Below are 15,062 nucleotides of genomic sequence, written 5' to 3' on the forward strand. Positions count from 1 at the left end.
CTTCAGCCTGGATTTCAGGCCTTTTTCTGTGACGATCATCTGACGGTTTTAATTCAGTCCATTCTTATTTGAGGAAATACATCAGATACATCTACAAACCATGACTTAATGTTGTCTGGTAACAGAATATCACTAAAGGAGCATGAATACTATGTGACCTTCACTGACACCACTGACATTTAAAAGATTTGAGACTGAAATCTGTTCAGAACTGATATAAAACCCAGAGTGGAGCAGGAAATGTCCCACAGATGGACTGGACTCAGACACAGCTCCAGAAAAGACCACCATCCACTCTTCTGTTTCACACTTTAATCTTCCTCTTCATACTTTTACTTGCAGTGTGATATTTTCTGTGGGACTTCTGTTCAGGTGAAACGACGTTAAGACGAAGTGTTCAGAAGAAAAGCAGCAGAGAAAGAGGGAAAAGTGGAGACACAGAAACTTCCCAGAGAAAAGAAAGAAAAAACCAGCATAAAAAAGAGGAGCTGCAGAAGCAGAGGAGGCGCTGAAGAGTGGCGGCGGAGCAGCGGTGGCGCCGTCAACGTACCGAACACGCCGATCTGACACGGCAGGCTGCCCGGCGACAGCGGCGGCTTCCTGTGGTGGTGGTGCGTTCGGACGTAGTCCCGCAGGTTGGGGGCGCTGCAGGACACGCCCAGGGCCGAGGCGCTGAAGAGTCCAGAGCAGAGCGAGCCTGTGAGGAGGAGCAGGGTTAGTGTGGGGCACACCATGCACCGAACGTACACGCCACGCACGGAGCGTACACGCCATGCACCGAACGTACACGCCACGCACGGAGCGTACACGCCATGCACGGAACATATACACCATGCACGGAACGTTCATAACAACCTGCATTAGAACCAATGAGAACACAGCACAGGCTTACGGCGTCTCAAAAAGCACTTTTCTCTTCAGATCATGGTGTTATTAAAACCACTTAATCTCCAACATGATAATAGCCCCCCCAAAAAATTTCAGCAAAATCTGTCAACATTTGACCCCCCCACCGCAAAGTATGAAGGGTCTGTCAAAAAATGCCAAAAACACTCATTTTAACACAGAAAATCACATATAATGAGGTCTTAAGTGTCCATAAATGGCTTTTTCTGGTATTTTACAGCGTCCCTGTAATATCAACTTCACAGGTTATTGTATCAGGTGATATACAGGGTGTATCAAAAAAAAGTAGACTGTCCAAAAAGTGCCCACCAAATTTACAAGTGAATGTTTTCATGAAAGGTCTTTGTTTGCCTATGTTGATATGGACGTCCTGCATCTGTCCATACCAAAATTTATTACATAACTGCATGCATGACTTCACACGGGCCCTTTTTAAGAGGGGGTAAAAAAAATTTTTCCTCCAAAAAATTAAAGGGTTAAAATTGGTTGAAAAGCCTTAAACTGTGGTGCAATGCGTGATTCTTTGGTTTTCTCTACTGCGGTACCCGGATTAACCCTTTGTTTCTTGTCAGGTAAACTTGAGCAATGGGTATGAATTGGAATGTGTTTGAAAGTAACGCCATGGTTAGCAAGTAATGACTACCCAACTGCATCCCAAAGAAGGTTAATTAGGTGCACATTACGAGGAGTAAGTCACTTACTTACCCTGTTTTTGTCCACTTAGTCCTCGACATGACCTCCATCTCTTTGGATGCACACTCGCCTGATCATTCCTCTGTCTTGCCGCAGGATGTCCACTTCGGCTCTGATGCGCTGTTCAATGTTCGTTCTCTCCGTGCAATGCCACGTTTTCATCTTCAGCAGAATGGTCAACTGGCACGTGCTTGGTGGGCACAAGATGGTGCTCCCCCACACCGGAGAAGAACGGATCGGCTTACAGAGCTTTTTGGTGACCGTGTCATTGCCTTGAACCGCCCAGTGGAATGGCCCCCCAGGTCTCCTGACCTGACGCCCCTTGACTTTTTCCTCTGGGGACATTTGAAATCCAAAGTGTATGAGACACCACCACGTGACCTTGATGACATTGAACAGCGCATCAGAGCCGAAGTGGACATCCTGCGGCGAGACAGAGGAATGATCAGGCGAGCAGTGCAGGACATGATAAGGAGAGCACAAGTGTGCATCCAAAGAGATGGAGGTCATGTCGAGGACTAAGTGGACAAAAACAGGGTAAGTAAGTGACTTACTCCTCATAATGTGCACCTAATTAACCTTCTTTGGGATGCAGTGGGGTAGTCATTACTTCCTAACCATGGCGTTACTTTCAAACACATTCCAATTCATACCCATTGCTCAAGTTTACCTGACAAGAAACAAAGGGTTAATCCGGGTACCGCAGTGAAGAAAACCAAAGAATCACGCATTGCACCACAGTTTAAGGCTTTTCAACCAATTTTAACCCTTTAATTTTTTGGAGGAAAAATTTTTTTTACCCCCTCTTAAAAAGGGCCCGTGTGAAGTCATGCATGCAGTTATGTAATAAATTTTGGTATGGACAGATGCAGGACGTCCATATCAACATAGGCAAACAAAGACCTTTCATGAAAACATTCACTTGTAAATTTGGTGGGCACTTTTTGGACAGTCTACTTTTTTTTGATACACCCTGTAGAAGTGAAAACAAGGTGATTTTAAGATTAAATAACTCAATTATAGGCTAAAAACTGGAAATAGAAAGAAGTTCAGAACAGTAAATCTAGTTGAACACAATGTCTGTTTTCTTAACCCCCTTTTCAGCAAAATACAGGTTTGAGTTACAGACAAATAGAGCTGAACACTTTAATAGTAAGGCAAGATTTAAGGTTGCATAAATTGAAGACATTAATGATGACATGGTTCTGATAATGTGGACATACTTTCATACATGTGCATTTCACACTTTATTCAGATATTACTGGCTCTACAGTTTCTCTTCCATTTCATTCTTGAGATTCTCTGGTAGTTTGATTCTGTGGAACCATGTTCCTCTGTGGGCTCCATCCATGGATGCACTGTCACATTCACACCTATGGGTGATTTAGATTAACCCATTAACCTATCAGTGCATGTGTTTGGATGGTGGGAGGAGACAGAGTACCTGGGGAGAACCCACACAGACACGAGGAGAACGTGCAAACTCCACACTGAAAGGTCCCACCCCCATGAACTAAGGGTCCCACCCCCATGGACTGGTGTTGGAACTGAACCCAGGACCTTCTGTCTGTGAGGCACCAGGTCTATCCACTGCACCACCGTGTCACCTGAGACCACAGCCCTCATTTGTCTGTACTGTGGCTCTTCCTCCCACTGCTCCGGGGGGGCTTCCAGCCATGTCCCATCCATGCCTAGAAGGTCAAATATCAGCCAGGGCTGGACTGGGGTCCTACAGATCCTCCAGGTCAGGCTGCTGTCCATGCAGGAACTTCTGTGTGGGAAGGGGGGGGCTTTCCTCTGGTGAATCCTGCAGGTTTGGGCTTGGCCTGCAGGTGTGTTGCCATGGCTGCGTTGGTTTCTATTGGTACTTCTTTATCAAACAGACTTAGTCCCACAGTAGACTCAGTCAGGTACCACAGTAGACTCAGTCAGGTACCACATGTGACGCAGTATGGATGTCTGTACTTTAGGATCCATTTAGTCTCCATTAAGCATGGTAACGCATTTAAAAACAGCATTTTTTTGGTGTTTTTTGATGGGCTCTTCATATTTTGCAGTGGACAGGGGGTCAAATGTCGACGGATTTTGCTGAATTTTTTTTTTTTTTGGGGGGGGGGGCTATTATCATGTTGGAGATTAACTGGTTTAAATTACACTGTGATCTGAAGAGAAAAGTGATTTTTGAGACACCCTACACAGACTCCTGCATTAGAACCAATGAGAACACAGCACAGACTCCTGCATTAGAACCAATGAGAACACAGCACAGACTCCTGCATTAGAACCAATGAGAACACAGCACAGACTCCTGCATTAGAACCAATGAGAACACAGCACAGACTCCTGTATTAGAATTCATTTGTTGCTGTTGGACAGTGCCCGCCCACCTCAGTTCTGTTCCTGTACTTATTCCCACGGCCACCAGAGGTCACCAAACGACCACAGGACACACAGCAGGTATTTTAATCTCCTTCACAGGTTCACTGTGCTGAGGTCACGCTGATGTTGACAGAACGCAGAGTTCATTAAGTATCATTAAGTCTTAGAGCCGACACTAAACCGCCCCCCCCCCCCATCAGGCCCCGACCACAGTTAGGTTTAAACATGTCTTTGTTCACGTTAAATTGAAGCAGGCGTGTGCACAGCGCTGGATGGACTGAAGCATGTGACACAGATTGTTTCCACGCTGGTCGTCACATTCATGTGCACGTCCTGATTTAGACGGCGGCGTTAGCGTCTCGTGCCTCTGAGAGTGTCAGAGTGTGAACAAGTCGGTGAGGGGTCACGTCTGTGGGAACTGAAAACTCAACAGACGACTTTAACCAGCGCAGACCTGGAACCAGATTAAAGAGCTGAGGGTGGGTCGCACAGTTTACAGAGGAACCACAAGGAGAGAACCCAGAACAGAGAACCCAGAACCCAGAACAGAGAACCCAGAACAGAGAACCCAGAACCCAGAACAGAGAACCCAGAACAGAGAACCCAGAACCCAGAACAGAGAACCAAGAACCCAGAACAGAGAACCCAGAACAGAGAACCCAGAACAGAGAACCCAGAACCCAGAACAGAGAACCCAGAACCCAGAACCCAGAACAGAGAACCCAGAACAGAGAACCGAGAACCCAGAACAGAGAACCCAGAACAGAGAACCCAGAACCCAGAACAGAGAACCCAGAACAGAGAACCAAGAACAGAGAACCCAGAACCCAGAACAGAGAACCAAGAACAGAGAACCCAGAACAATGAACAAACACAGACAAAAACTGAAGACATTCAAACCACTGAATACCACACATAGAACCACACCACAAGAACACAACTATGACAACAGCTATAAAACCAGCAGATGAGCAGGTTCTACAGGTTCTATTTACTAAGGTTCTACAGGTCCAGTATTTTCAGGTTCTACAGGTTCTATTTAATGAGGTTCTACATGTTGTGTTCTATAAGGTTCTATACCCATCTAGATTAGATCGTATCTTCTCCATGTACTGTGAAGGGTGAATGGGTCTGGAATGTGGTTCTAGCGGTCCCGTGTCCCTTTGAGGGTTCTAGTTGTCTCAGGTGGTGCTTTCAGGTTCTGTCATTTCTTTGTAAATCTAGTGGTTTTAGAGTCAACGAACCTCAAACATCCAAAGGAATACTAAGTGTAGATCTGTGTGGAACAGTGGAACCGTTTCAGATCCAGATGAATGTCACATGGAAATAAAAGTTCAGCCTGAACCTGGAAAAAACACCAACTAAACGTCTTTATATGAACATACTGTCCAAGTGTCCAAATCTCAACACCTTCAGATTAAATTAAAGTCTGTTAAAGAACAACTGAACTGAACATGTGTCACATGGTCAAAGCTCATCTGAGTTCAGGTTCTACATTCAGTCCAATTGGACCTAAAGAACATCATAGAACAGCAGTAAAATAATAACAGAAGAAACTACGGATAATGACAACTGCACATGTGTCTGATTTAGTGGAAAGGAAGTTCAGTTAGGTTCTTCACCATGTTTGCATTTACAAAGTATCCTTTCACAAAAAATATGAATAACCTGAAATGTATAATAACACAATATTATACCTGAGCTTATGTCGATATCACACACACAGTGGATCTACTAAAGCACACACAGTGGATCTACTAAAGAACTAACAGTGGATCTACTAAAGAACTAACAGTGGATCTACTAAAGCACACACAGTGGATCTACTAAAGAACTAACAGTGGATCTACTAAAGAACTAACAGTGGATCTACTAAAGAACTAACAGTGGATCTACTAAAGAACACACAGTGGATCTACTAAAGCACACACAGTGGATCTACTAAAGAACACACAGTGGATCTACTAAAGAACACACAGTGGATCTACTAAAGAACTAACAGTGGATCTACTAACGCACACACAGTGGATCTACTAAAGAACTAACAGTGGATCTACTAAAGCACACACAGTGGATCTACTAAAGAACTAACAGTGGATCTACTAAAGCACAGAACATTTACTAACAGACGTACAGTGAACTGAAAGCAGTTCCACATCCTGGACTGATCATATCATCAGTGTAATTAAATTAACTGACACATTCATCCCATGGGCCTGTCTGGAACCACTGGGGGGGGGGGGGGGCATGTATGTTTGACACTGCTGGTTTAGGGGCTGTATTTACGGAATTGTCCTTTTCATGTGCTACTCAGAAGATCAGTAAAACATGGGTTCATTTGTGGAACTTCTGATGTGGACAACTGTTTTCAGAGGCTGTGAGTTCATTTATCACTTCACTGAGATTCAAGCAGAAAATAGAAACGAAGAAAAAAGAGCAGATTCTACCGCCAGACTGGGCTGCACTATTATTATTAGCATTATTATTATTATTAATATCTATATTATAAAACCCAAGTGGCCTCTGAGTGTGTGTGTGTGTGTGTGTGTGTGTGTGTGTGTGTGTCTGTACACAGCTGACTGCTGCAGTTTGTCATACTTGTGTATTTTTGGTCAGTGAACAGACCAGTGTAAACAGTCAAATGGACAAATGTGGTATAGCATGATTATAACATAATAAGATACTTATAATTATTATTATTGTGCAATTGCACTGTTTTTTATAGTTCTTGTTTTGTTATTTTTTTGTGGTATTTTCTTGTGTGTAAATTCAGTGTTTGTGCTGCTGTTGGAACTTCCATTTACTGAGGGTTCAAAGGGTCAATACTGTTCTGTCCAGTCTAGTCTTGTCTCATATGGTCTTTTCTAATCTAATCTAATCTAATCTAATCTAATCTAATCTAATCTAATCTAGTCTCCAGTGTATTCTGTCTGTGTTTGGTCATGTGACCTGCTGACAGCTGTCTGAACTCCTGCTCTGGTTTGAACTCACATAGTTCACAGTCTGATCCTGGTTGGACGTTGATCAGCTGATCCTGTTCGTGAGTGTCAGAATGTGATGGGGAGGTGAGGGTCTGAGGGCTGGAGGGTCTGAGATGAGGTGGATCAGTGAGAGCAGCTGCACATGGACATGAACCCCCCCCACCCCCCCCCACAGGCTGTGCTCACCTAGTCCTCCGGCTGCTTTGACTTCTGGTGACTGTCGAGAACACGAGGGGAAGAGTCGGTGGGAGGGGCCACCTTTGGACGTCTGAGAGGGGGAGGTCTCAGAGAGGACCTGCAGGGGGAGACGGGGGGGGTTATATGCGGAGGAAAAACCCGTCACAGAACAGGAGGGTATAGACTATCCATGAATGAACAACCAGTCTGTTTACATGAGCAGAAAAATCTGATAACTGTCACATACATGTCATAATCAGATCTGACATCTTTACATAAACTTCAGAAATGCGATAATCGTAAACCCTGGTTTAGATGCTCCAGTTCATTATCGGATTTCCTTCAGAGTTCATATGTACGTTTGACTGTGTAACTTCAGTTTTCTGTGATTTTTATAGTTTTTCTGCATGTTCAGACGTAAAAGGACTAAATAAATCCGATGAACCTTTACACATGCAGAAGACACGGGAGGACTGGGGACCAATTCAGGTGTGGTAATCTCATTGATTATAATCAGATTACTGCTGTTATCTGATCAAACCGATCAGATTAGACTGTCTACATCAGGGGTGTCAAACATACAGTCTGTGGGCCAAACCCGGCCCACCAAAGGGTCCAAGGTTCACCATGGGAAGAATGTGGAATACAGAAATGACACAGAAGATATGAACATTTGAGTTCAGGTTCTACATTCGGACCCCTATGATCTGAAGTGGGTCAGAACCAGGAAAAAACTGAAATGACATGATGACAATGTTTACATTTATAAACTATTACAAAAAAGGTGAATAACCGGAGCAAATACGAACAACATGAAAAGTGTAATTGTACCAATATTCTATTTATTTTATGGTTGTTCATGTTATTCAGTTTTTTACAGGACAGTTTATAGATGCAAACATTTTCATAATGTAATTTCACTTTTCTTTGTGGTGGCCCAGAGGTGCAACAGCCCAAAAAAATAATCCACTATAAGAAAAAAAAACAGAACAATGGATCATTTTTTGGGCTGTTGCACCTTTGGGCCACCATACATCTTACTCTAAAACATAGAAAAAAGTTTGGAGTTGACATTATTTAAAGGTTATTATAACTAGGGCTGTGTATCGGCAAGAATCTGGTGATACGATACAAATCACAATACTAGGATCACGATACAATATATCACGATATATCATGATACTGTTAAAAAGGCAATTTTTTGTTTGTTTCTTTTTTCAAATATTATTTTCTTGAAGAATTGAATTACACCAGAAATCTGCACAAATACTAAACACATTTTTATTTGATCCCAACAGGATCTAATGTTCTATCACCAAATGTTCAAACTGTGTTCAAACTGAAATTCAGTTTTCCAGACATTCCAGTTTCAGATCCTGTTCAAAGGTTCAGATTCTATTAGTTCACAACTAACATCAGAACAGGATTTGAGTTCAATCCAACAAAGGAAATAACATTAGTTAATAAAAGAGTGTGAAATAATAAAAGAAAAACAAAAATGAACCTGTTCCATATCTGCGTTTGAATAAATACCTAAAAATATCGATACTGTACTTTCTAATATTGATACAGAATTGTGAAATGAAATATTGCAATATATTGCAGAACCCATATTTTCTTACAGCCCAAATTCTAACTGGTCTGATCCAGTTCAGATCAAACTGGGACCATGTGGCCCCTGAACTAAACTGGTTCACATGATCCCCCAAACCATCTGAAAAGTGCAGAACTCATGATGGGAGTTTTAGTGTGAATGTGAAGAGGCTCAGTGTGCAGTCTGAAAACCAAACCTGATCTGTATCTGATATGAGACGACTATATGTGGATGTGTGGGGGCAACACACCTCCATGGAGCCGGTCTTGCGGTTGCGGATCATGGGAGACCTTCTCTGAATGTTGATGGGTTCAGAGACAGGGATGGCCTGGTCCGGCTGGTCCTGGGTCAGGTCCTCCAGACTGCCCTGGTTGGGCTTTTTGTCCTTATTCTGATTGGTCAGAGAAACAGGGAGGAGGTGATCGATGTTTGATCAGGTCATGTGCTGTGGTTTAAAAACCACAGGCAGAAACCTCATGTGTGAACAGCATCTGAACTTTAGATTCAGACCTTCACCGGTTTCTCTTTAACCTTTGACCTTCTTACCTCTGATGAAGCTGGACGGAAACCGAAGCCCAGAGGGACGTTGTCCTCGTCGTCACATCCTTTGACTCCTGGACTGAAGTGAAGCTCTACGTGGAAACGCTCCTCTGACGACGGGTCCTGTCCAAAACATGGATGAAGTTCATATTTGAACATCTACCACTGCACACAGATCCACTGAGGACACCATACTAATAAAAACCAATAATAATACTGTTTTTTATTATTTTTATTACATTCTCTTTGTTCTAATATAGAACAAGAACAGGATACATTTATGTAAAAGCTCAAATTAGTTTATTTATTTCAGTCATAAAATAAAATCTCCTGGTGCATGTCGGTAAACCGACCGCATCATGAATGAAAAGGAGCAGAAAGAAGGATAGTCGTATATGTTCTGTCTCTACAGTAGTAATTCCGAACAGAACTGTAAAACTAACCCCTTAATACAACATCCTCCAGACCCGCTGAACTGACCCACATCCTCCAAACTCACTTTATTGTTGTCCTCGTACAACATGATAACAATCTGCGTCATGTAGTTGAGTTCAGTCACAGCGCTCAGATAATCCATGGCTTGTTTCCACTGCTGGTCCTTCTCCTCCTGAACACACAAACACTCATAAACACACACACACACACACACACACTTTTCCATGGAAGTAAAGGTCATTTCTAAACTGCTGTGGTCATCCAGGGTCACATTTACCTGATTTTCTGACTAAATCCACCACATGGACAGTCTGCGTAGAACAGGTTCAGTCCAAACTAATACTGTTAAACTAAGAGTTAAACCAAATGTTGGAGAAATGTTCGTCAGAAGTCTGGACCTTATATGCGCAAATGTCAGAGACCTGGGTGTATCATTTCATGTCTTTCTGGTGTTAATATAAAACATAATTAATATAAACAGATTAGTGTGTGTGTGTGTGTGTGTGTGTGTGTGTGTGTGATGTAACGAGCGTACGTCCAACAGGCCACCGTAGCGAAACATGCTGAGCAGCGAATGGACGTGGCTCTCACTGGTGAAGTAAAGTCGCGTTCGGACGTGACGGCCCGGAGACATCACACCTCGAGAGTACCTGAGGGGGACAGTAAGTGACATCATCAGCTGAGCCTGAGTCAGGAAGCCCCGCCCTCACCCTCCTTATCTATTTGCTCACAGCGGATGCAGTTTGTTGACGGCCTCGTCCTCGTGGGTCCTCTGCAGGTCCAGCTGAATCTTCTTCATCAGAGGGACGCAGTAGGCCTGAGCGATGTCCAGCTTCTCCACCTTAGAGATACCGTACTCCTGAAAGAAAGATGCAATTAAGCCACGGCGTTCACCGGAAATTAAGACACTTTACCAACACCGTATGCCTGAAAGGAGACAGGATACTTTACTGATGTTTGTACAATTTGTTGCTTCTTTCATGTCGTTTTTGTCACGTTACACAACCACACAAATCATGTAAAACTAGAAAAGCACTCGGAGAGCGCAGACCTCCACCAAGGCAGATCACCCCCCCCCCAACCCCAACCAGCACCAAAATATAATCATTTGTTCCTTGTGCCTGTATCAACATTTCCTGAAAATTTCATCCAAATCCATCCATAACTTTTTGATTTACCTTGCTAACAGACAGACAAACCCCGATGAAAACATTACCTCTGCCGTTACACTTGGTGGAGGCAATAATACAAAAAAGAAGAGTTAAAGCCATTAATCGACTGACTGTTCTGCTGTTAAACATTGGTTCCACTGTTGTGTTTCACACGGACGCTTATTGTGATGCACGACGCCAAGATCAACACAAACAACCGAAGAGACGAGGACAAAAAGACAGAAAATGTCGATATCAGAGGCAATTTCTCATAGACTACAAGGGAAGCTCAGCTTCCCCTAAAATGACTCAAATGAAATGCTCAAATCTGTTCAGTTGTTTTCATTTCATTGACTCCAAATGTGTTGGAACACGTTCATCTCTCAGACCAGTTGGTTCAGAATCAGTTTGATCCCAGATCAGTGGACTGGATGTTGTTCACTTCTCCTCCATTCCCGTGTCTGTGTTTTCTCCTCCATCTCTGCTCAGTGCATTTGTCCGTAGACGCTCAGCGTCCATGCACTTCAATGGGACTGAGTGGAACTGCTGGAAACTGACTCTAAACTGGACGCTAATTGGATAAATGACACCATGTTGTCCCGCCCCCGGACGCTTGGCATCTCTGGGGGTGAATGGAGCTGTGGGCGGAGCTCGGCCGGGACGGACACTGAGCTTCCACGTGCTGATTGGAGGATGGGTCCAAAAACTGAATCCCGTTTGATTGACAGCTGTTTTCAGATCTGCTCCTTCACTGACACAGTTCAGTTTAATACCGTCACACATTCTGCTGCGAAATCCAGAGAGAAACCACTACCAAATCACTTGTTCATTTCTTGCACTGTAAATAAAACACACTCATTGGACTTCCATGGTTCAATTTAACATAATTTCAACATTTTCTTCTTTCAGTTCCATAATTTAATCATTTCTTGTTCGAGTTTAATATTGTTTTGTAGATAGTTAAATCAATCGAACTGTCGGCTAGGTCAAAGTGAACTAGCTATCTCACTGACCATTTTCTTAAAAAGGAACGGAGGGCTGAATTTATGTTTAAATAACTTGACAATTTTTTTGATGTAAGTGACAATGACCTTCCCCTGTCTGAAAGACGAGCAGCCGCCACTGGTCTATCTGTTGACTTTTCTCCATTGGATCCATCACTTCCTCCTTTAATCTTTGAATCTTTAACACAAACCTTCTAAATCTGAGTGTGTGTTTGTGTCAGTTGGTAGAAGTTCATTATTTGGATCCAAATGTGTTTCAGACTGACCTGACAGATTGTTTGTAGATGTCACTGGACTGGTCTGTTGTTGTTTATATAAGTAAGTAAGTAAGTAAATTTTATTTTAAAGATTACCATATCTACAGATATTTTTATATATACTTTTATACTGTTGTTATTGTTATTTCTATATAAACATTTTTTCTATTTTCCCTTTTATACTTTTTGTAGTTGCCGTTTCAGTTGGTTCAGGGATAAAGCACAAATTCTTTTCAGACTTGTCTGCTTCACATTTGTACTATTTTTTTCCACCCATTCAAATAATCATTTAATCAAATAAAAAAAAAAGTCAATTTCAAAAATGTTTGATAGCTAAAAGTCTACATATTGCAAAGACAAATTACATTAAAATTATATACATAGGTGTGATGCATATGAAATGTCTGTTTGTGTGTCAGGATTTTTATTTAAGGCCAATAGAACAGAAGGAGAGAAAAGCATGTATTTCTATGAGAAAGTATTTTCAGCTGTAATAATCAGATAAACATTAAATACAGGGGGGATCAGTTTAGATTTCTGAGCTGGACTTTGTCTTCAGATTGGAGGAAAAGCCGACTGTCATGCACAGGCCTGTTCTGCAGATGCACTGATGAACCCAGGGCTCTCAAACTCACGTTCTTTCAGGTTCCACATTCAGGACGACTTGATCTGCAGTGGACCGAACCAGTCAAATAAGAACAGAATAACCTGTAAATAATGACAACTGACAATTTTTGACTTTGTTTTAGTGCAAAAAAACCTCCATTAAATTATGAGAATACTTACTTTTATAAACTATCTAAACAAAAAGATGTGAATAACCTGAAAAAAATGAAATTTCTTAAGAAAAATAAGTCAATTAATTATTAATTAGTAAAATTGTGCTTAATTTTCTTTAGACATTTCAGGTTGTTCATATTTGTTCAGGTTATTCACATTTTATATTGTTAAAGGATAGTTTGTAAATGTAAATATTTTCATAATTTAATATTTTTTTGTACTAAAATTTGAAGTTTTCATTATTTATAGGCATAATGTTAGGTGTTTTTTTGAGTGGTTTTTAGGTGTTTTCTGAGTAATTTTTAGGTGGTTTTAGGGTAATTTTTAGGTGAATTTGGGTGATTTTTGAGTAGTAGCTTCTCATTAGTCCATGTGCATTCTGGATCAGATCTCCAAAGACACTAAACACTGAGGAACAGGAAGAAAAGAGTTCAAACTGGACTGAATTTAATACAGACATTTCAGGTTGGACACATTTGTTCAGGTTAGTCACATTTTATTGGTACAGGAGAGTTTGGAAATGTAAATATTTTCATAATTTAATGTTATTTTTTGCACTAAAAGACAAACATTTGAAGTTGTCATTATTTATAGACATAAAGTAAGATTATTTTTTTCACATTAAACCGAGAAGAAAATCTGCAGTCATTCTTTTTTGTCCGTTCTTCTGCTGTTATTATTTGACTGTAGATCAGATTGGTCCACAGGAAAAATTACTGAGCATGTTTTCCAGAGTCAAATGTATTTTCCTAAAAAAGAATAAATTTTGTTCTATAATGAGTAAATTTGGCTCAAAATTGAGTTTGGAGAGCTCTACCCAAAGAGTAACTTTTATTCTTTTTAGAGAGGGACCAAATGTTATCTGAGTAAAATTTTCATCAATTTGAGTAAATTTTACTCAGGCAAATTTCCTGTGTCTGTATGTGGAACCTGAACTGAAATGAGTTCCACAGCCTTGACTGTGGAGTTTATACACTTTGTAAATTCATCCCATGGGTTGGATAGGACCCTTTGGTGGGACACATTTGGGCCCCAGGACGCATGTCTGACACCCCTGGATTAACAGGTGTATCTGAACCAGGTCCATAGAACATGTGAGGACATGTGATCGTGGCTGTTCGGACGTCAGACGTACCTGAGGAATGACGATGTCCGCCAGGGCTCGTGACAGTCGGAACAGCTCCAGCGTGTCCTCCAGACCCAGGGAGCTGTTGTGCTGGGTGTCGTACTTGATGCAGTCGTAGATGTCGGGGATCTTACTGATGTCGTAGCGGCCGCTCTTCATGCGGAAATCTCGCTCCAGTTTGGACCAGCGCTGCAGCATCAGCTCCAGTGTCTCACTGTGGTAGAGCTGCAGGTCTGAGCAGAACAACATCCAAGCCAGTCTGAGTTCATTCATTCATTCATTTTCTGAACCCACTTTATCCTCACTAGGGTCACGGGGGTCACTTGGAGCCTATCCCAGCTACACAGGGGTGAAGGCGGGGTTCACCCTGGACATGTGACCAGTTCATCTCAGGGCTGAACATATAGAGACAAACAATCACTGTCACATTCACACCTATGGGCAATTTAGATTAACCCATGAACCTATCAGAGCATGTGTTTGGATGGTGGGAGGAGCCAGAGTACCAGAGAGAACCCACGCAGACACGAGGAGAACATGCAAACTGCACACAGAAAGGTCCCACCCCCATGGACTGGTGTTGGAATCGAACCCAGGACCTTCTGTCTGAGAAGCACCAGGTCTATCCACTGCACCACTGTGTCACCCACGGTGCGTTACAATATCTAAAAACAGGACCCGTGTCCCTGTAGCGTCCTGTTCTGCTGCATCCGAACCAGCTGAATGTGTGAGGTGGTCAGGTTCTGTCTCTACGTTCCAGCAAAGTTATTATCGTTCAAGAAAACTAACGAAATGACAAAAACTAGAATTGTAAAAACATTTTCATTAACTGAAATAAATGCTCCTACTATATAATGCACATTCTGTGTCCCATCGATCGATGTTGCAGCACAGGAGGGTGTTTGTACGGGTTCTCCTCAGCCTTCACAGGCCCGATCGTCACCAAACTCACCAAATGAATACAAACATTCCCTGACTATCTACTAGGCACAATTTTATGTCCGTATTCAAATGTTGTGAGGTATGCTGGGTGATTTTA

General features: G+C 42.2%; 1 protein-coding gene across 3 annotated transcripts in view; it reads right to left on the reverse strand.

Annotated features, from left to right (window-relative positions):
* ppip5k1b (diphosphoinositol pentakisphosphate kinase 1b) overlaps positions 1–15,062 on the reverse strand; it is a 73,797-nt gene that overhangs the window by 17,684 nt on the left and 41,051 nt on the right. For all 3 annotated transcript variants that reach the window (XR_003935571.1, XM_030135990.1, XM_030135992.1), the window contains exons 17-24: positions 14,033–14,256; positions 10,437–10,564; positions 10,241–10,355; positions 9,770–9,877; positions 9,277–9,393; positions 8,981–9,121; positions 7,146–7,254; positions 551–697 (exon numbers count right to left, since the gene is read on the reverse strand). Coding sequence is in view for 2 of the 3 variants with exons in the window: in XM_030135990.1 (XP_029991850.1) it covers positions 551–697; positions 7,146–7,254; positions 8,981–9,121; positions 9,277–9,393; positions 9,770–9,877; positions 10,241–10,355; positions 10,437–10,564; positions 14,033–14,256 (1,089 nt within the window). In the remaining variant the exon portion in view is untranslated. The remainder of the gene's footprint in view (positions 1–550; positions 698–7,145; positions 7,255–8,980; positions 9,122–9,276; positions 9,394–9,769; positions 9,878–10,240; positions 10,356–10,436; positions 10,565–14,032; positions 14,257–15,062) is intronic.

This window comes from Sphaeramia orbicularis, chromosome 6 (assembly GCF_902148855.1).
Source record: "Sphaeramia orbicularis chromosome 6, fSphaOr1.1, whole genome shotgun sequence".
Lineage (NCBI taxonomy): Eukaryota > Metazoa > Chordata > Actinopteri > Kurtiformes > Apogonidae > Sphaeramia > Sphaeramia orbicularis.